Source organism: Phaseolus vulgaris, chromosome 11, assembly GCF_000499845.2.
Source record: "Phaseolus vulgaris cultivar G19833 chromosome 11, P. vulgaris v2.0, whole genome shotgun sequence".
Lineage (NCBI taxonomy): Eukaryota > Viridiplantae > Streptophyta > Magnoliopsida > Fabales > Fabaceae > Phaseolus > Phaseolus vulgaris.
The window spans coordinates 11,597,435-11,620,751 of NC_023749.2; the positions used below are offsets into that span (position 1 = coordinate 11,597,435).

Genomic DNA, 23,317 nt, shown 5'->3' on the forward strand with positions numbered 1-23,317 from the left:
CAAATTTTAGAAAACATATAAATTTCATCTCCATAATCTTAATATACATGATAATTTTTTTAAAGATAAAAATTTAAATCCAACTATTTTTAGTCCAATTTATCAATATGAAAAATGTTAACAAACATTAGAGACTAAAATTACATTATTATTGTTATTAATTTTTGAACCGTGAAAAGTATTAGCATAATTATCAATCCATGACTAAATTAAAAATTACAAATATTTAGAGTTTGGTTAATTTATATTTTTGTATTTTATTTTTATGCTTATTATTGGTTCATAAGCTAGCCAATTTAGCAGTAGAACCGAGCAGATAAATAAAACAGTTTTTTTTATGTTTGCAAATTCAGGCGACTTGGTTTACCTGCTATTTATATATTTATATATACACAGATACCGTCACTGACACGATATAAATATAGACACGTATAATCTTTAAAATGTAGAACAGGGACACAGATCTATATATTATATAATTATAAATTATATAAATTGATAATAAATATTTATGTACACAAGTATGTTTCATATTTTTTTGGAGCATAAAAAATGTTTTTCATGACTAATTCAAAAGAATTTGTTCCTTATTTTTATAATCATAATAAAAATTTATACAATAAATTGAGTTTTTAAAAAATTATTGTATTTATCCTTTTTAAAATTGTGTTAGAACTGTGTTAGAATTTTCAGAAATCCAACAAATATTTTTTTGAATTAAACACTTCACCGATAAATGTCCTACAAGTGTCGTCACCGATACTGTGTCTGACACGAACATGCCATTTAAAATAAGTGTCTGAACCTCATAGTTTATCTGTGCTTATTTTTTAGTCAAATAATTACTTTTTTGTTTTTTAATAAGAAAATTATATTTACTTTTTAATGAAGTACTTTTTTTTGTAAAATTATAATTTACAAACACTTATTTTAAATTTAACTTCCTAGACAATTAATTTACTAGCCAATAAAGATGGGATTTGACCACAGACAACTTTGGTAAATAGTGTTATTCTCTTACTCTAGTAAAATAATATAACTATTTTTGTGTGCGTTTGGAAATCATAATTATCTTTCACAGTTCCCTTTTTTGAATCATGAAGTTTATAACATGATGAGATTAACCTTTTCCAAATATATTCAGTGGAAGCCAGTTTGATTTGAATCATGAATATCCATAGCATAATGAAGTTAACCTTTTTTACTAATATTTTTTCAGACATATGATTAAAAATGTATTACTTCAAGAAGAATATCTTACTCAAGAAGAATTAACTGTTGTTTAATTATAAATGTTGATTAATTGCGAAAATAAAGCCACAAAGCAGTGAAAAATTTGTGTAACTGAAGAGAACCATTTGTTTTTTCTGTCGCTCTTTTCGTGATCAATTTAGGAGCAAAAAACGTGTTCTATAACTTGTAATTCAAAAACAAGTAATGGGATTGCTTCCTGGACTTAACAACCCACACTAAATAGGGGATTTCTTTGCACCCATGCTTTCTTTCTACATCCAACAAATGTTAAAATTCTAGTTATGCCCTTATAATAATAAGGCTTAACTGGATAGTGTTATTGTCTTTATCAATGGAGGGAAGATTGGTCAACAATTTACAGAATTTACTTCTACATGAAACCTAACATGACTTTTTCTAATGCTAAAAGATTGCTGAAAAACATTTTAAACAATTGTATAATTCATAAGTTATTTGGAAGTATTTTTTTATATTCGAAAGTATATTCTGAATGGCGTCATCTTAATGTTAATCTTCAAAGCGATATCTCTCACACTCTATAATTTTAAAATCATTCATGGATTCTATAATTCTATAACCTGTGAAATTTTTAAATCACATAATCTAGAGTATCTGCAAAATTCAGAAAAATAAAGTAAACATAAAATCTTACACCTTTCTATTCAATGATAACTTAGTTGACAAAATTGATATTGTTCGTACTCATGTTGGAAGGTGTTTTTCTCCTCTTAAGTGCGATTGTCGTCCATTCTAAGATCTCAGATTTTTAATTGGGATGCTAGAAGAATATATGTAAAAGATTCTTCTACGATTAAGTTAATACTCAGTCTTAGATAGTTGAGTGTAATAAATATTTAATAAAATGCATTTCTTGGTATGGTGTCGGTAAACTTATTTATAAGAATGAGTTTGACCCTTACTTACGTTCATGGGTCTGTATTAACACGATTTTCATAATTAACCTTCTGATATTATGTATGATTTTGCTTTTAATCTTCTTTTTGATCTTGCTATAGAGTGCTAGAGTTAGATTTAATCAATGTAGTTATTTGTGATTGAGGAAATCTCAAACACAAATGATACAAATACAAAATTGAGAAAAACAAAATTATCATAACTTATACCTTTTACACCAATGACAACTCAATCGAAATAATTGACGGTGGGCAAATAGGGTAGGATTGACAACGAATCTGCAGAACAAGAGAGAACAACCAAGATAGGAAGAAAGGAGAGAAGAAATACAACTAGAGATTTTCCGGGGTTAATTTTATCTTTACATACCTCCTGGAGTGCTGGAGGAAACCATAGGGGTGCAATAAGAATCCTCTAACAAATAACTTAGTACAAATTGAGCTTTTACAACCTAGGCCCAATTATATAAAAAAAAATGTTTGGCAGTTTCTTCCTGCACCCCACAATGTTGTGCAAAGACAAAACCATCCCTATATAAAAACTGTACATTTTTTTTTATAAATTACAAAATTCGGTAAATTTTTGAATTGACGCTTTCGGTAAAATTTTGGATTGGTGCGTCTGATAACCTCCCAGATTGGTGCTTCTAGTAGTACATGAATGACAGTGTTAATCAATAGAAAAATGCAGAACATACATAATTAAAAAAATCATTACAGATCCGCCAATATGTAATTCAAAATATGTATTGTGGATTCAGAAATCTATAATTGAAAAAAATCATTTCAGAGATCCACCACAATCCGTAATAAAAATTAGGCTTCCGGATTCAGTAATCCAGAAATCAACAATTTATGCAAACTTTGTTTCTGGAACACCTCCTCATCCAGAAAGCAACATGATTTACTTCTGGATTGATGAATCCATAGCACATTTCCAGATCCCGATTTCAAATAAAAGGTGAAGGTCAGGATTTACAAAATTGTGGAGTGCAGGAAGAAAAATGTAGGGGTGCAGAAAGAATCTGCCAAAACGTTTTCAACATCTGAATGTGCCACGTAAGCTGACAAAAGCACTTGCTTAAATCAAACATTGCAGCTACCAGCATGAGCGGTCGCCGCCTCCGCCATGCTCAGCAAAATCCCAAACTGAATCTCGCCGATGAAGAAAATGAATAACGCTCACACGATGCGCGTGACTTTCACCGTGGCCACAGTAGCCGTTGCAGCTGCTATGATATCCATTTTCTTCTACGCGCGAAGGCGCAAGAAGCGCGACTCTTCTTCTAGTTCGTGCTATTTGCATTCCGAACGGAAACCACAGAGTGCATTCAAGCGCGTTTTATCGGATAATTCCTACACTCCGTTCAAGCACCTCAGCAACGACGGTATATTCCACACTCCGCACACTCTTTTCTGTGTTTGGTTGCATTTAACCGAAGGGACACGTGAAAGTTCAAGTACTCGAACGTGATGCTTAGTTGTAGTAACCATAAGAAATACGCAATAGCTGTTGTTTCCGCAGTTGTAATGCGTGCGATAATTCGAGGACTTTTCTGTTTGTTTTTGTTCGTGCGATTTTTTGCGCGAGGTTTAGAATTTGAAGAGCTTAGTGGAGTTTGGCGATATTTTCCGGAAATTTTGAGCTATGAAATGAAGTGAGTTTGAGGAAGGTTGAATATGGTGACGAGTTATCGTAAATTCATAATCGAGATTTTTCTATCAAAGTTAGCACATAATACAGAATACATAAAGCTAGAAATTCGTTGTTTTAATTTTCTTTTGGATTCTTCGTCTGCGTTGAGTTGTGTATGAAGGTTGTGAACATGAAATTGAGTTTAGTTGTTTTCTTGCAGAGAATGCTTCGAATTCGCATCCGTTTGAGGCGGAGATTACAGCATTGTTGAAAACTCCTCAGCCTGAAATTGAATTTGGAACTGAGATAGTGGACATGGAAATGAAGGATTCATATGTTTGGGTTCACACCGAGACGCAGTTAAAGGAATTAGTTGATGTGTTGAGCGAAGAGAGGTTTTTTGCTGTGGATACAGAGCAACATAGCTTACGATCTTTTCTAGGCTTTACGGCATTAGTTCAGGTAATTTTGAGCATTTTTAACAACTTGTCTCTGATTGCTTATCCCAGGAATCTGTTTGATAAATTTGTTGATGCATTTGTCTTTTTATCTCATTAATCAGATTTCTACGCGGGAGAAAGATTATTTGGTTGACGCAATTGCCCTGCATGATTTTATGGGCATTCTTCGCCCTGTTTTCGCCAATCCTTCAATTTGTAAAGTATGTAAGTTATCGGTATCATATTCTAAAATAAATAAGATTTAGAAATTTTGGGAGAGGGGTTTACTTTTAAAAAAAATGTAAAATATAGTTGGAATAATTCAGATTGTTTACCCGTTTAATTATACTTTTGATCTTTCAGGTATTGTAATGTGGGATTTTGGTCTCTTATTTGTCATGCCATCATCTAGTGTTCCATCCGAAAAATCTATTTAGTCTTTAATGGAACATATAAAGGGACCAAAATTGCTCATTTGCATTGCAATACCTAGAGGACCTAATTTGACAATTGGAATTTTGGGAGACTAAAATCGTACAATTCTGATATTTAGGAACTAGAAGTACATAAGTAGATAGATAGGTATTGCATTAAAAGCATATTGTCTATGGAAGAATATTTTGTTGAGTTGTTTGTCTGTATTTTTTCCATCCAAGTCTATTTATTACAGTTTTTTTCCCTCAATGGAAAATTTGTGGATAGGTGTTCCATGGTGCTGACAATGATATAGTCTGGCTACAGAGGGACTTCCACATATATGTTGTTAACCTATTTGATACTTCAAAGGTGAGTTGCCTTTACATGTTGCCATTATCATACCATACAGAATCTTGTCCTCATGCATAACAGAACTGGAGAAATTTGCATTTTACAATTGACAGGCGGTAACCTTTTTTTTTAAATCGGTGTGTTGTTCATTTACTGTAGGCATGCGAGGTGCTGTCAAAACCACATAAATCACTTGCTTATTTGCTTGAAACTTACTGTGGTGTGACAACAAATAAATTATTACAGGTTTGACCTACTGTTGTTAATCCTTCATTGAATGAATTTATTAATTAGCCTGGATAACTAATACTTAGTAAAATGCAATACCTAAAGTTTTCATTTGTTCATTTTCCGAGTTCAGCCTACAATGAGTTTGAGCATTATAAAAGAAATTATAAAGTTATGCCATTCTATTAGCTTTTCCCAATGAATGGTAGACTTCTGGAGTCTTATATAGAATGGGAGAATTACTCTTCCATTCAGGGAACTATTTCTCTTTTATAAAGTTTTTATAACATTCTTTGTAATTATTCTTTCACTTGTTTGTTGGGTAAACCTCAATTATAAATTTCTTTTGTACATAGGATTACAGTTGAAACATTTGAAGGAGTTTGACCCGTAGCGGTTGAGATTAAGACTAAAATTTATTGTGATGAAATGGCAAACCGTTACAAATGTATTGGGATAAGATAATAATTGAATATTGCTTGAATGGTGAATTTATACTAACTTTATTGAACAAAAACAGAAAAATTTAGACAGGCATGCTAAAATACAATAGTTGATTGTAGCACGGAACTTTAATTGTGAATTCATTTTCACAATCATGAGGAGGGCAGATGGTGTAATAACGCATCTATTCTGACTTTTTAGTTGTCACAATTTAAATTGAATTTGAGATTGCTCCTGCAAGTTAGAAGAGATTTCTGAATTATACATTTGAACAGCTCCCTTTTCTACTTTTCAGAAGTAGCCATCTGAACAATGAATTATATTGTGCCCACAATTGCATTGGAATTGAATCGTTATGTCCTGTTACATTGGTTATTTATTAATGATGCAGGCAACTAGATATTTAATGAGGTATATCAAAGAATAGAACTTGGTTTCTTATTAAGAAATTGGGTTAAGAAACCCCAATTATGAGGACACTGCAAAACTTTGAGTGTCTGTGCCTCTCAATGCCCAGAGGCCCCAATTCTCTCACAAAAAATTACAAGATGATCTCATTTTCTACCTCTCCTCGAATATATATAGGCCACATGCCCTCTTCAACTATATTACCTAACTAGCCTAATGTACTTAACTACTAATGAGGCTATCGAACAAACCTTTTCGTATTTCATGTATTAAAATGTTTAGGAAAAGACACAATGCTATTGTTCTGTGTTTGGGATGTTTTTAGTTAGTGCTCAGAATTGATTTATTTTATATGCTTAATTGTAGCGTGAAGATTGGCGACAACGCCCTCTCTCAGCAGAAATGGTACATTATGCCCGAACGGATGCACACTTTCTGTTGTATATTGCAAATTGTCTGATCAATGAACTCAAACAACTGGACAGCGGTATTTATTCTTGTCTTATGTTGTGAGGAAAGAGAGAAAAAATAGAAACAAAAGAAAGTTCTGATAAATGCTAACCATTTTATTTAGTAGACAGAAACTTTGAAAGTCTACCTCATCAAGCTCATGTCCTCCTTTTGTATTTTTCCCATGCCTTAAAAATTATGAGTTTGGAAGTATACATATTATTTTATACCTGAGATGTGCTAGATCTGCAACAAATGATTATGGTATGCCTTAGCATCTTCTCATTTTAACCAGATAACTTTGATGAACTAACTGAAGAAATAAGTTTGATATTTGTCACTTCTCATCTCAACAATTTCTTAGGACGCTATGTTAATGTTGTTGGGTCTAAATTCTGAATTCATTATTTGTCAGAAAACTCTTGTTCCAGTGACAAATTCCATTTTGTTCTTGAGGCTAGTCGGCGTTCAAACATGATATGTTTACAACTTTTCACAAAGGAGATTGAAGGATATCCTGGTGAATCTTCTGCATTATCATTATTTTCTCGTCAAGTGAGTAGTCATGGTTGTCCGTCTATATCAAATGAAACTCAGGTTTGCTGGTTCCTGTTCAGATTTTAAGTATTGTAAGTAGTCAAATTGGATATATTGTTCTAATATGATCTTCTGATTATGTCTTTAGATTATTGTGAGGCAACTTTGCGCATGGAGAGATCTGATGGTGAGTTATTATATGAAGGCTCCTTAAATTGAGCTACCATTATAGAATAGTTTTATGATTATTACTGTGCGGTGTGACTATTAGTCTTTCTTAACTTCCTCTAGTTTAAATACTGCAAATTATGGGGATGGAGCATAAATTCAATCTGTGTTCATAGTCATTTGAGAGGTCTTGTCAATTTGTTTTCAAATTATGGTAACACTTTTTATGCGGTCTGGAAAAATAAAACTCAGTAATAATGGACTAAGAAAAATAATACATTGAGTATTGGTTTTCTGGTATGTTGAAAACACTTGACATATTCAGTTATTTATTGGTGGGATAATTTTTCAAGTCTATTGTATATAGCATTAGAAATATTTAGGTTTAAGTTCATTTCTGCCATAATTTATCCCAAAAATAAATCTGCAAAACTAATTTTGTGATGAATTTAACTTATTTTGGAGAAAAAATCACTTCTTTTGCTAACTTTATTTTTTGGGGGAAAACAACTATTATTTTCCCAGAAAAAAATGTTTCCAAGCATGTGCTTAGTTAAATGAAATAAGTTTATAATGAAGATTCTGTAGCTTGCTGTACAAATTTTGATATAGTGCTGAAAATTTTCTATTTGGTGCCAGAAAATTGTATGTTAGTAACATGAGTTTATTATTCTGTTGCATGTCCATACTTCAGGCTCGTATTCATGATGAGAGCTTAAAATATGTACTCTCGGACCAGGCAATTGTTGCTTTGGCAAGTCAGCCTTCAGCTAGTCACTCTGAAATACCCAAGACCATAGCCCAGGCTGACATCAATATGGAAATGGGTGTGAACTCTTTCATCATTTCCCCATCTCCTGTTGTTTGCAGTCACCTGAGTGATATCTATCATATTCTTGCAAACAAGTTGGTTAATGATGATATTTATTCAGTGATTCTTCAGAAGTCTATAGGTCAAAATGGGATTTGTCCACTTTCTATATTTAATTATGCTTTGTTGATAAACAGTAACCTAAGACCTAATTTAGCCCATAAACAACTGGGCCCAAAACATCCTAAACAATTTTCTCGGAAGGCTTCTCGAGATTTGTTTGTTCAAAAGTTCTCTTGCAAATCTCCTGTTTATCACAATTGCCGGATATTTGCTAATGATGGGAGGCTACTTTGTTATTGTGACGAGAAGAAGCTTAAATGGTTTGTGCACTTCATTTTTTTTTTCTAATTTTTAGACTAAAAATTTCTGTTGGTTTCTCTTAGATTAATATTTAGATTTCCAGGTATCTTAGTCGGGATCTTGCAAAACTTGTTGGCCAGGATCCCCCCTCTATAATGCTTCTTTTTGAACCCAAAGGCCGCCCAGAGGATGAAGACAATGACTTCTATATCCAGAGCAAGAAAAATATATGTGTTGGATGTGGTGAAGGAAATCACTATTTACGGTATCGAATAATCCCATCATGTTACAGAGTACATTTCCCTGAGCATTTGAAAAGCCATCGTTCTCATGATATTGTCCTACTTTGTGTGGATTGCCATGAGGTCGCACATGCTGCTGCAGAAAAGTACAAGAGGAAAATAGCTGTTGAATTTGGGATTCCTCTCTACCTTCAGAGGGTAGTTCATCCAAGTCAAAAGACTGAAAAACAAATTGAAGAGAATGGTGTATCTCCATTACAGTTACGAACAGCTGCTATGGCTCTTTTAAGCCATGGACCAAGAATGCCTCTAAGTCGCCGAGAAGAACTAACTGAGGTTTGCTTGTATTTGTGTTGTTATTTTGGTTTCTTTGACACAGCTATTGACTATTGTAGTTGCCCACCTGATGAAATTCTATTCAATAGTTTGAACTAACGTTGTTAGAGATAAGCCAAGTTAAATTGATTTGTTTAAGGAAATTCTTTGGAGATAGGTTAGATGCCTTATAAATATAAAATATGGGTTATAAATTATACTTCTGTAGTGATTATCATTGTTCGTTATTTGTTAATTTGCATGCAGATTATAAAGAGATATTATGGAGGAAGAGACATATCTGACGAAGATCTAGAAAGAGCTTTGCAAGTTGGCATGACGCCTCATGAGAGAAGACGATTTGAGAAGAAGAGAGGGTTTTCTTTTAAACATTCTACAGGGAATACTACACTGCTAGAACAGAATAATCATATTGGTTGCTCACCCACAATGAGCAATGTGGATGACTTAAAAGTTGATGGCTCATATACAGATGAAGTAGATACAGAACTTTTTATGAGAAAAGATGATTTTAGAAACTCCACTTCAGCTTCTGATATTACAGTTAATGGACCTGGCTCTGCAACTTTGAATAAAAATGCGATTACAGTTGAAACTGCAGATTGCAATGAAGGCGTCGACTCTGCTGTAAATGTTGATAACAGCAGTCTGAGCAGAAGGGAAACAAATGAACTTAGTGACTTGTCTTGTTCTCCCAATGATGAAAAATCTATGCATACCGAACATAATTCAAAACTCTCTCTCTTGGGACATGGACCTCATGGGAAACAAGTTGTAGAACATTTACTGAGGGAGTATGGTGAAGATGGTATTCGAGACTTTTGTCAGAGATGGAGACAAGTATTTGTGGACGCTGTAAAACCACGTTTTCTTCCGGTTGGTTGGGATGTAAAACACAGGTATGCTATGGTTATCTGTTCTTCTATCTTTCTAATCACAATTTTTCATCCTTATGCGTCAATTTATGCTCAATGATCATCTATTTCGTATATTAAATATACCTTTTGAGGCATATTGCTATCGAATCAGTGGGTTACGAGAACATAAATAATACTCGCCCTTAAAAAACTGAAAGAATATAAACAAGTCATTTTCAAGTTCGTGCAAAATCCGAAAAAGGAGACTATTTTTAGTTTCATACATCATACCATACGCGAATATATTCATATTCAAAATGGCATTCACATTATTTAGTCAGCTACTTTATTTTTTTTACTTTTAACTTCAATATATCTAGTTAATATCCCAAAATCTTTTAATGTTAGTTTTACTGTTTATTAGGTAGTTATCTGTAGTTTACTTGTAATAATTATGTGTATTGCGACTGAGTTTTCATTCCTTTTGTCGAGGCTTTGATTTTGGACACTCTTTTTGCCAGTGGAAGAAGGGAGTTCGGGGAGTTCAGTGCGTACAAACCTAAGAGAGCGGCTTCTGCAACTGGAGAGTAATAATTACAATAATGTGAATGTTTTGGTATTTCGGTGCCGTCGAAATCTGTTTCATACTCAGCTTCCCCTCGCATAGAAACTACATAGACTCCTTAATTTCATTTTTTGTTGATTTCTCTATTTGAAAATTTCGAGTACTTTCTTTTTGTAACAGAAGTACAAATAACTGTCAATGACATTTTTGCCCATGGTCTAATTATTCAAACATGAATTTACAAAAGCAACAGAACGTTGTTGTGACATGTTTACCAAGGATAAACTGCATTGAAACGCCTTGAGTGATTAAATAAAAATCAGAAGCAAATTCTAAAAGGGGATCGCCCCCTTTTTTATTTGAAAAAAAAAATCCCATTTTCTACTTTACCAATTATAAAATTAGAGTAGAAAATATACTGATTGAATATCGCGTTACATTTCGTGTCTTTCCTTTTAAAATGGTTTTCATTATATGTAAGAATAACCGATACGTAAAAAAAGATATATAGCGAATGAATCAATGACTATTCATGACTCCATAATTACGTTCTGAATCCAAGCTAAAGAAATGTCACAGTAAAAAAGCATTACATGTAGGCGAATAGTTCATTTCACTAAAAGAGCACTAAAATTCTGCAAATTAATATCTTTCCATATTTATGTTAGTCTGACATCCATATTCGGTTACAAAATTTGTGTATAAGACAAGATTCCACTTAACGAGCAAAATATCGCACAAGATTAAAAGAAGCCATAGTTATAAACGATCGTCCCCTCCATCAAACCCATTAAATATTATGTTGAGAATACATGTTGAACCATCGGGAAAAAACAGCAACTGCTACCACGATACAAGCATTATAGTGACAACAGCTGTGATTTGTGGTCAATGCCGTTGAATATGAAGGTTCCGGACATTGGTACGAATTGCTTTGTTATGAGCTGCGAGAAACATAAATAACGTGAATCCCAAGTCATACAAAATTAAGTTCCGCTGTTAGAACATTCATTTAAGACGATTTTGCAAGAGTATGGCTACCTGAAACTACAAATTTCCATTATCATACGGTGAACAAGAGCCTCGATTAAAATGCATAGGGATGGATTTTTAGTCGAAAAACTAATGTTCCTAAAAAATGAATAACTATTCAACACTTCCGTGTCATTGTTGCATGTTAAGTCCAAACAACAATAAGGTGATTATCCATATGTATTGTTCACTGCTTAAGTTAAAAGAGTATGAGAATGTGTAGAGGAATACTAACCTATATCATACAATCATACTATAGCTATATCTAGCTTCCAGTATAAACCTTTTTCTGACCATCTGTCAGAAAAAAGAACGAGTGGTCCACCCCATTTTCTTAGTTTTTCAGTTGCATTCACCTTTACATACATTATTTAAAGGAAGGTTAGTGAGCAATACCCTCATTCCCAAGTCCTATGTATGGCATGAATCCCCTCGTATCAATCCATTATCGGTGTTACCTGCTCATTACTTATTTAACAACCTTCCACACCTAAAGAAAATTTCATCCACTATAAGTGTTGGCCTTATGCATACCACTACCACATTTTTTGGGGAGTGCAGAGCTTTTATAAAAATTATTACAAATTTCTTATATTGCAATGTTATTGCCCACATCCACAAAAGTAACTGTTGGGCTCCATTTTTATTTTCTTAAAAAACATTTTGGTTTCATACATATGGGAACAGGTAATTGATCAAATAATGAATAGGACATGGAGCAGGAATATGTATATTGCTTTCTTCTGTTACATGGTTTTGTATCTGAATCTGAATTTCATACACAATACCTAGCCAAGATGGACCATGATCATTTGGACGCATTATGATGAATTGTGTTGGAACAAATTAGAATTTTTTTAATAAAACGTCCCGCCCGAGCAGGGATCATTTCAAAAGATGAGAAAATACAACAAAAGGCCAAATTTAGCTGACTTATTTTAAGCACGTAGTATGTATTTAGTGTCTCTTGTGTTAACTTCCATGGCTTGGGTTAATGGCAGCTAAAATGTGACTGGACCAAGACAAGGCTGTAAAATTGTCCACTATAGACTAAGTAAAAACCCAAGAAGATAAAAAGCTTGCAAACAAGACTATTTAGGATGAGCTAGAATTGCAAACCTTGATCACTTCTTGCGACGCAATTCCTCCAACCAAAGCAGCAACAGCATGAAGCTCTGCAGCACCAAAGCGACACATCTCGTTGATAAGGTCCTCAGCCAAAGTGGCACCATTACATCCCAAGTCATTAAGTAAGCTAATTGCCGTGCTCTTTAATCGAGGTATATCCTCATCCATGGCACTTCAAGAGAATCACCATATAAGCAAAAACCAATCTCAAAAATAAGCCCCATTATAAAACAGGAAAATATTGAGAATTTAGACCCTGAACAGTGTGAAGCATCATTACCTGTCAAATTGTCCGGGAAAACTGTTGTAATTGGCAGCAAATCGGTCAGCAGCACGAAGCAAAATATAAATTCCCATGGCAATGCTGCCACCCATAGACACAAAAAGCAGCTTTTCAGCAAAACAAATTTCCACAGATTAATTAATAATATGAAAAACCACCCAGAAACATAATTTATAAAATGAACATAACCTGGAATCCTCATCAGTTAAGTACTTCTGTAAATCAGGTAGGTTTGGAGCATTAAACTCATCTTCAATTAGACGGTACCTGCAAACCTACAACATAAAAATTAAGATCTATACAGAAGACTTTGCAGGCATCTGTAATCATGTAATTTCTCTACATACTAGACAAGGGAAGGAAGAAGCTTTGCGGAAGAAATAAACATTTGCAATCATCTACGTAGAATATACTAAACTTTAATGATTCATTAACAGAAGTAATAATAGAAATAATACTTTACCATTAACAAGAGCGTGGTGAAATTTTCAATCAATCTTTTTGGTCCCAAAAAAATAAAAAAGTAGTGCAATCCTTTGGAATGTTCATTCTACAAAGCTACAAATGAATAATAGCCACATTCTTAGAGTGTCAGGAAATTGGATTATAGAATCACCAAGGTGCCATTGAGTGGAATCTTTGGGCAGTGATGGAATTAAATAGAACCTAACCAATGCTTGATTTATTTTTTGAGACAGCTCAAGAAATTTTAATCAAACTAAAGTAGATTACCACAGCAACCAGATGAAAGTAAATAAGCATCCGTTTGAGAATTCGTTAGAAGCATTGGCTTAATCTAAATTGCACATCAGAAAAAAAAGCACGTGTAGGTTATACATTATTTTATTTCAATTAAAGCTCAGAATATTAACAAATGCCTTCAGAACATTGGTTAAGCCATTAAGGAAGTGGAAAGTTCTCAAAAAAATAAGTGACTAATACACCCTTGGTGCCCTTAAGGCACTCGTTAGCAACACCAGAAGAAAACAGTAGAGTGTCGCAAGTTAAAAGACAGTCAGGTACATCGGATGAGTAAAATCCATAGTAGATAATGAGAATGGCCCAGATTACATTAGTTTCAAAATTATGGGAACTTTTCAATTGTAAGACCCTATACTTTTCTAAGACAAGAATGCCAAGCTCTGTAAATTAATCAGTGCTCATAGAGAAGTTAGACAAGGAACCCACAGAAAAAGTTAACGTACATGAGTTGATTTTAACTTATATATGATATGAGAAATATCATTCATTTTACTTCTTGGATTCATTTAATTTTTCTCTATAGAAAGTGCTTGTTATGAAGTTTATTTAAACTAGCCAATTGTCAGTTATATTTAGATAATCAAAGACCTTTTAAGATGGTGATTCGGTACTAGACAGATAGAAGCAAATCATTATTCAGAAATATGGAGATCATTCACAATCATTATTAGCTATATAAATAAATTTGATCTGTAAGTTACAAGCTTACTTTGAGTTTTCTTGCATTTTTACAGAAGCTTTTAATCGTTGGCCTTGGAATGCTATTTGGGTCTCTACCAATCTTCTTCAATGTACTTCTCACTAGATGTTCTATTGCAAGAAAATCAGCCTCAGCTTTAGCGTGATAGATATTCTGCAATTTCACATATTGCCTGCAGGAACATCAATACATCTCAGGTAAATAAACAAACTATTCAAAAGGAAAGAACCTGTGATATTTGGCTGAGACTATGTGCACGACACCACAGAAATTGATTTATATAGGCTTATTAATTAGAAAAAGTAGAGGATATATTGTTTCCTCTAAATTAGATATTTTGTTGCCCATACACCGCTATACAATAAATGTAAAATATTCTATCATGATTTTCAACACTAATGATCATTATTTTCTAGAGAAAATAAAAATTACTCTGAAAGTATGCAAAGTTTTTGGCTAATTACTCAGTGGAAGAAGTCATATCTGGTATAGATCCTTCAAGAGGTGTCTCCCCGCCACCTTCATTTGTAATGAAATCCTGCAAAAGGGTGAGAAATGTATCATCAAATCACTACAGTACAGGCAATAAAAAAAAACACTCACACAAACAACAGTTGTCTCACAGCAGTAAATTACCACAAACTCATGAGTAACAACTTTCTGTTACTCCTCCAGCTTTCAATTTCACAAGTTCTAACTAATTACCATCCAAAAAACATTATAATTTTAAATATATAAGATTTTTTCCACATCAAGTGAAGCAAAGCCAGTGATGCAATGACAGAAGCACCAACCTTCAGAGCTGCAACCAATACCCAAAAATCTGACGAATTAGAATCCACTTCAGCAGAACTATCATTTAGTATCTGTTGCAACTCCGTACCTATGATAGTAAATAACATTAGAGACTAAATCATATTTTTAATTGGACTGCAGATGTAAATGTTCATACAATAACTAAGTATTCTAGTTTTAGATGAAAAATAATCTTTTAATGGAAAAATTGCAAGCTAGAAAAGCAATTCACATTACACGACCCTTAACTGGTAACAACACATTCTTCATAGCTAGCAATGTATGGATTTGTCATTTTCACAGAGGAAGAATTCTCCATATAACAAGTTTATAGTAACTTCATTGCAAAACTCAACAAATAGATTCTTGGAACCTTAATATAGAGCACTAGACATTTAAAAAATTAAACAGCTTTCTTTAGTTTTATTCTTGCCTACCTCCAAGAATCCTGTCAAATTTAAACCTACAAGCTCTCAGAAAAAATCCATAATTATGTTCCTTATCCAACAAAACAAAAGGATAGAGAGATTCTTGAAATTAAGATTAGAAAAGGAAAAAAGTTAAAATAAGTTAATCTTAAATTATCTACTTACTTATTCCTCGGAGAGCAAATACTTTGAATGATGAATCAATAGCCTCTTTATAATTATCTTCATCTTGTGCAACCATCCCAGCCTTAAGAAGCTCCTACATAGTTCACATCCAAAGCTAATCATATAACAAGAACAACAGTAGATAAAAAAAGACTAAATGATTAAACAACAAACCTTGAACTCCTTCTTTTCTTCTCTGGTCGATGGAAGCCTACCACCATGGCTTTTGGCCCACTCATCAGCCATCTTGACAAGAATGACAACATATGGTATGTGCTTATGGACCACAGGATCTTGAACATTCAAATCAATGTCATCTGCAAATCTGTACATAAGCATTCAATAAAAATTCAAGTGAACCTGGGGAAGGAACAGGTCTATGGTCTCAGCTTTTCAGGAATTACTTAGGTTGACAGGACACTAGTGACATTGACGAAGGAAGGAAAAACCAGATCTTAGTATACAAGCACACAAAATGAGCAGCAAAGTGCACAAGGGTCCAACCTAGTAGAGTCCAGGAAGGGCACATGTAAACAGCCTTCACCCCATTACTGGAGACTCTGGAGAGGCTATTTCCACTATTTGAGCTCATGACCTCCTGGCCATACGGCAGTAACATTACCATTGCACCAAGGGCCAAGGCTTGCCCTCATCTTAGCATAGAAAAAAATTAGCCAAAAGAAAGATAAAACTACTCTATACCTCTTGAGTTCAGGCCAAGGGTTATTTAAACGGAGATCATCCAAGAAATGTTCAGGCTTTGACTCAATCACATCATGTTCCTAATAAAGTCAACAAAAAGTATTATTAAACCAAAGCATGCAATTTGTGTTGATGCTCACAAGCACAAATGCTTTCTAATAAAAGTATTTTGCTTTTGTAGGTCATGCATATGAATAGAAAACAAAATTGGCCTGCAGTTAATCTATTGCAATTCCAGCCACTATTTCCCTTCTCTTTTTAATACCATTTTCCAAATGGCCACATTCAATTATTTTTATGTTCTCTCTGACAAGTCAAATATTAGATCAAAGTTAAATTGGTGATAAAAATTAATATTTCATTTCCTCAGGCATCAGATTATTCCTTGAACTGGTAACATTGTCGAATATACAAGGAATTTAAAATTATACAATTACCTTCACACTAATTCGAAAAAACCCTGTAAGGCCATAGGAGCGAGCAAAGATCAAAATAACATTTGCCTCCCTGCAGATTCGGTCAAGCTTAATCATTGAATATTCCACGAGCTGAAAGTTTATCAAAGTTAAAGGTTATCTTTAATTGAACAATGAAGAGAAATTGTCAATTGATGAATTGATAGCTTTCTTTCAATAAGAAAGATACACAAAAAATCAGAATTATGAACAGAGGCACACAATCATGTTTACATAAAAAAACTCCATCTATTTATCTCATAGGATAGGAGTTGTGTGCATTATAGTAGCATACCTGAGTAGCAACAACCAAAGTAAATTGAGAAAAGAATGATGGATTTGTCTCGATCAATGTTTCAGGAGACTCTTCTACAAACTTAGCTTTAACTGCATCATTCAGCTCTTGAAGAAATGAGCAAACACATTTTGCCTTTGACTTTCCGAGGCTTGCCTCATCCACTACAAGTAAGAGAATAAAATGACAACCAAAAGTTTCAGAAACGCATAACCAGTGTACAATAACAAGTTGCTGTACCCAAAAAATTGTTTCCAAGGTCACCCTCTTCAACTTTAGATCCATCAACTACAGTGATGCTTCCAATCCCACCAAGAACAAGATTCTTAAGTGTTTCAGAACCGGTTGGACCACAGTTAAGTAAGCAAATACTAGATTTCTCCAGGGCTGCTTGTCCTTGGTCACCCCATATTCTGCATTTTCAAATAAACAATGCAATATGAATGAGATCAAGAGATGTCTCCAAGACTGCCCCCAAACAAGTTAATAAAAAACAGAGAGACGAGCAGAAGGGACTGTTTGGTTTGAGAGCATTTCTACTTCCATCTTCAATTACTAAAATGCCACCATATTTTCACTTCATTTCCTGTTTTCAAAAGTTTATACAAGAAAGAATGAAAAACATTTTACTATTTTCTGTTTCTATTATTTCCTATGCAAACTTAAAATAGAAAATGAAACATCCTACCTTTTCTCAAACCAAACAGCCTTAAGATTCTACTTCAGATCTAAATACATAAAACACAAGCACACAGGCAAAATTCACAACAAAGGAAGCACAAGAATGAGAAAAACAGTTCTCTTCCTGCCACTGAAAAAAATCAAAACATTCACTCAACAAAATAACAACGAGTTTCTGCCTTTTGCAGATTAAAAGCAGCTCCATTCCAAGATGCATCTATCCATACACAGCAAACTCCACTCCAGTTCATTAACAGTTCACTACATTTAATCAAATCACCAAATCCCTAACACCGTACCAAACCAAAAACATCGAATGGACCTTCAGCCGTAGCACCGTCACAAGAATCCACACGCCGTAACAAAATCCTCCACTCGTTCAACTAATTAACACTTGAAAATTCTCGTTGAACGAACAAACGCAGACAGCACTCAAAACAATTCTATAGATACACAACAAGCAACAGTGGACTCAATTCAATACACACAACACACACAACGCGCGAATCAATTGACTACATACCACAATAAAAAAAATCCAATACTCATACGAAAAATCAGTTCTCCGCGCCATAGAGTTCGCTAGGTTTTTCAGAGGAACAAGGTTAGGTCAGGGCGAAGTGGAAATTAGGTAAATGAGAAAATGGCGAGAGTACCTGAGTTGACGATCGTACTTAACCTTAGGTTCTGCCATTGTTGAATTCAGACCGCGTTTGTTTTCTCTCTTTTTTTTTTCTCACACTTTTTCAGTTGCTATTCGTTTGGTACTTCCGAGTAGTAGCCTGCGTTGCTTACTGCGAACGCAGTGTATAAGTTTCAGTTCAGTTTGTCGAGTGGAGAAGCGAAACTTGACGCCACGAGTTCAAGAGACGACGTCGTGCGATGTCACGTTCAACAGATATTCGGATTCTGGATCACTTTTTTTTTATGCAAGAAGAGATGAAGAAGGACATGTACGTATCCCATGCTTATTTAATATCATTAATTATTAATATAAGTTTTCACTATATGTTTTTACTTTTTTTTTATCAGTGTATTTATTATAGATTACATTATACTTTAATTAAAACCAATAAGAAAAAAATCTCTTGACTATTCATTAAATACATCGACTATATAACTGATTTTTTTAATAAAATAATAATATTTATGGTTGTAAAGTGAATGTAAAAAAAATAGTATCATCCTATGGTTAAAATCAATAATATCCTTAAGGGAAATTCAACTTTGACATTTTTATTTTTCTCTCACTTCTACTTTATAACTCCATTTAATAATAAAATATTATATTTAACTAGTAAAAATAAATATGAATAAATTTTAAAATATAATAATAATATATATAATTATCAAATGAAAGTGGACAAAAATATGATGTTAAGCTATCATTACCCTAATGTTAATAATTTTTTTAATAGTTAATAATACAGAGGAAAGTGTTATATATTATCTTGAAGGATTTGAATATTAAAAAGTAAGAGAAAATTAAAATTAAATAAAAAATAAAACTAAACAGGAAATTAATTCTATGTTTTTTAAAATATCATTTTATAGAGTATTTGTTGGAGGTGTTAAAAGATTATTATTTCGAAAAGTACTATAAAAAAAAAATAGATTCCAGAAGGCATTTTCTGATTGCAATGATTTCAATTCTATAACTATTTTCTGAAAATTAATTTTAAGAAGAAAAAAAATGACACTTTACACGATGCCCTCAATTGAGTAATATAAATGAAATAAGAAGTTTTTTTTCAAGTCCTTCTACAAGAAAATCATGAAATAGAAACCAATTTTTAGAGACCAAAATAATTAGTTGCAATAGTAACTAAATTAGAGACCATTTTGGAAACTAAAACAAAAATTGGTTTCTAAATTAGTTTCTATTATTTTCTATTAATGTTAAATAGTTTCTAAATTGGTCTCTAATTAGCAACCAAGGTTTTAGAGACTAAATTTAGAAACTAAATAATTGGTAGATAAAACCTTTGTTGCTAATTAGATATCAATTTAGAAACTATTTAACCATAATAGAAACTAATTTAGAAACCAATTTTTGTTTTAGTTTCTAAAATGGTCTCTAATTTAGTTACTATTGCAACTAATTATTTTGGTTTCTAAAAATTGGTTTCTATTTGATGATTTTAGATAGTGTGTCGTTGACCAAGCATCATTCAGGTTGGTTTGCACAAATTGATTTGAAGGTATTATCATGATTTCGAAGAAGTGTTTATTTATATTAATGTTTGATGTTCTCTTGCTTTTTTTACCAGTGAGTATGGGCAATATATTAGCCTTGTTGATTTGTTGATTGAAAGCATGTGTAATGTTCAATTTGTCAAAAATGGTTAATCAATTTTTTCACAATATGAAAATAATTTTGTAATAGGGATTTTTAAGTTGATGTTTTTTATTTAAGTTTTAAATCACTTTCACACCTGAATTACTTGATTTTCAATTTATTTAGCAAATTTTATCATTAAAAAGCGTTATTCACAATTTATTTTACCTTAAAAGATTCAACGTCGTTAATGGATTACTAACAATTTTTAGTAATTCTTGAAAGATCAATAATTTTTTGACAGTGATGTAATCCTATGTTATTATTAGAGATTCCAAATTCATGTTAATTTCATTTTTTTATGTTTTTTAAATAAATTATGTTGTTTTTAATGATTTTTTGTTTTGTTTTATGGGTAAATCAACACTATTAGGACCAGCTTTCTCACAATCTAATCCAATAATTAGAGAATATATGTGACAAATCAAGTAAAGGCTAAAGTAGTAAACTTCCTCATCTATAATTTATATTATAGGATTTCATAATTTATCAAATTGAAAAGAATAAAAGGATTGAACAATCACTAAAAAATTTATTAATAGTAATTTTTTTTGTAACTTTTATTTCCATAATTATTTATTTTACTTCCATTGTCTTTCTTCTTCTTTTTTCTATGTTTGGATGGATAAAATATAATTGAGTAAAAGAGATGTGTATATGTAATTTGTTAAATTGGTCAATCAGGATAAAAATTAATCACTATAAATTAAATTAAAGTAGGTCCATTTTTCTCAATCCATTCCACCAGCAGTCTAAATGAATTTAGGTATATATTAAATTGAATTAATTTTATTTGTGTACTTAATTTACTTAATTTTGAATTTTTTTTTATCCAATGTAGGATTGGATGGAACTAGATTTTGTATGGGTCCAATCAAACTGGTAGAATTTATTTAAGTTAGGTTTTATTGTATTGAATAACTTTTAACATAAAAGTAATTTTTAAGTTTAAAATAATAAAATAACTTAAAAGAACTTTTAAATCTGAAGTTTTTATTTTCAAGTAATTAAATTTTCTAATTAAACTATGAAACAAATGTATGTGACAATAAAACTTAGTTTTTGAGTTACATTGATCATTCTGGTAGTGTCTCTATTCAAAAAAATATTATTATTTCATTTATGAGTTATATGATACTCTTACTGGAAAACAATAAACCAATAAAAGTACTAAAAAAATTAAACAAAATTAAAAGAATCTAATAATGCCATGTAATATGTAGATTCATGATTTTGTCTCGAAGCACACCATTATTCAAAAATTCTTATTATTAAGGACACAAATGGATGCGGTCTCAAAAGTATCTTGAAAAATTCTTAATCCTTCTACTTATATATAAATTTATCACTCTCATTAAATCCTTAAGGGTTTGTTTGGATTGAGGTGGAGATTTGTGGGGAGGGGAGGAAGTAGATTAGAGAGGATGTGTGAGGCTGTTTGGATTAAGGGATGATAAAGTGGATCTGTGAGAACGGTTTATCGAAGTTTGTGACTGATGTGATAGTTAGGAGATAATTTAGAAATTATTTTAAAGGTGTAAAATATAAATTTACAAATTTATCCTTATCATTAAAAAATATTTTAATAATGAATTATGAATTTTTTTTTTAAAGTTTGAGTTAATTGTTTTTTTGCAATATATAATATTTATAATTATTCTTATTTTTGTAATAAAAAATAATTTTGTGTTAAATTCAAATAAATTTATTAAATATATTAAAATTTATGAAAGTAATATTTATTGTAAGGACCGAGAAAAAATAGTCTTAGAGTAGAAATGGTACAATTAAAATGATACCTGAATATTTTATTATTAAAGTGAAAAGGCTATATAAATAGAAATTTAGTTATTCAGGTTTCATTTTAAAAAAAACCATTATTTCTCTAAAAACTCCTTTTTCCTTTCCTCTGCCTTCTCTCTAAAATCGCGACCTCCTCGCTCATCTGTTTGACGATCGGAGTCCACCATTGGACTCCTGGCAGTGAACTCTACAAGTTTAACCGATCAAAATCATCTTAGATAGAGTAAGTTCATTATTGGCTCTTTTTCCTTTGGGTTGCCTTTTAATTTAAGTTTGCATGTGAGGTTTTTATCTTCAGAATTAGTCTCTGTTACCTCAGGGTCCTAGTGATGTAGTTAGATTTGTGATCAGGACTCTGTGGTGCAGGTTAGGGTATCCTTAAGCTTTTGGTGGGTTTGGAGCTCTTAGTGAGCATGTGCTAAAGTCCAGGTAAGGGAAGCTAGTTTAAAATCTTCAATAGAACCCTAGGTTAGAATATTTGAATGTGAGTGTGACGGGGTCACCAATTCCAGATTTTGTTGCAAGATTTCTTGTTCTGAGTAGATGGTAGTTTGTTTGAAATTGAAAGTGTTGTGATTGAGAATTGGTTGTTTGATTTAAATGGTTTTGGAATTAGAAATCATATATATGTATAAATGGACATAATAACTCAATGATTCAATGAGAGTGATTATATCATGCTGAACAGAAACTGTCAATGTAATGTGTAGATTTATAATTTATGAATTAAATGAGATATTGATTTATAATCTAATAGGAATATTAAGTTATGCAGAATTTTTCTGCATATTTCGCTCAAGCTAGCAAGTGCTAGGTCAAGCAAAAAAATTTGGGGTGCTCTCTAGAGGATTTTAGCCCAAGCTAGCGAATTTTAGCTCAAGCTAAAATTATGGGTGCTCTCTGGAGGATTTTAGCTCAAGCTAGCGAATTTTAGCTCAAGCTAAAATTCTGGGTGCTCTCTGGTGTATTTTAGCTCAAGCTAGCGAATTCTAGCTCAAGCTAAAGTAAAATAAAATAAAATAAAAATATTAAACTAATTTTTATTCGCTTTTAAAAGATTGATTTATTTATTTCTATATAGTTTTTCTTATAAAGTATGTAAACTTTTATTTCATGTATAGTTAATTGAAAATCTCTTTAATTAGACATTTATATAATTAGTCAATGAATTGTTGTGTATTTTGGAAATTCTAAACATTGGTATGATTTGATTATTTGATGTTGGATATTATGAGGTTCAAAATATGAATTTTAATCAAGACATAGTATTTTCAGGAAAGAGAATACCGTGTTGAGATTGTTTTTAGGGTGTATTGATTTGTGAGTGTC

At 32.3% G+C, this 23,317-nt stretch overlaps 2 protein-coding genes across 4 annotated transcripts; one reads left to right on the forward strand and one right to left on the reverse strand.

Moving 5' to 3' along the window:
• The first annotated feature begins 3,248 nt into the window (after positions 1–3,248).
• Positions 3,249–10,652, forward strand: LOC137833846 (protein RRP6-like 3). Of its 3 annotated transcripts, none has more exons than XM_068641991.1 (12): positions 3,249–3,556; positions 4,025–4,266; positions 4,367–4,465; positions 4,947–5,030; positions 5,172–5,258; positions 6,459–6,579; positions 6,958–7,139; positions 7,228–7,266; positions 7,942–8,441; positions 8,525–8,999; positions 9,246–9,898; positions 10,349–10,652. In XM_068641991.1, the coding sequence occupies exons 1-12, from the start codon at positions 3,331–3,333 to the stop codon at positions 10,353–10,355; spliced, it is 2,715 nt and encodes a 904-aa protein (XP_068498092.1). In that variant the 5' UTR covers positions 3,249–3,330; the 3' UTR covers positions 10,356–10,652. The 3 variants fall into 3 exon arrangements, with proteins under 3 accessions (XP_068498092.1, XP_068498061.1, XP_068498129.1); XM_068641960.1 differs by having other exon boundaries at positions 10,378–10,652; XM_068642028.1 differs by having other exon boundaries at positions 3,278–3,556; positions 4,367–4,469; positions 10,378–10,652.
• A 402-nt stretch (positions 10,653–11,054) lies between these two features.
• Positions 11,055–18,864, reverse strand: LOC137833991 (NEDD8-activating enzyme E1 regulatory subunit AXR1-like). Its single transcript, XM_068642081.1, has 14 exons — positions 18,504–18,864; positions 17,407–17,579; positions 17,167–17,330; positions 16,854–16,964; positions 16,417–16,496; positions 15,889–16,039; positions 15,715–15,808; positions 15,121–15,209; positions 14,791–14,864; positions 14,336–14,498; positions 13,054–13,139; positions 12,862–12,945; positions 12,573–12,753; positions 11,055–11,365 (listed from the first exon to the last, which is right to left on the reverse strand). The coding sequence occupies exons 1-14, from the start codon at positions 18,539–18,541 to the stop codon at positions 11,282–11,284; spliced, it is 1,572 nt and encodes a 523-aa protein (XP_068498182.1). The 5' UTR covers positions 18,542–18,864; the 3' UTR covers positions 11,055–11,281.
• Between the last annotated feature and the right edge of the window lie 4,453 nt (positions 18,865–23,317).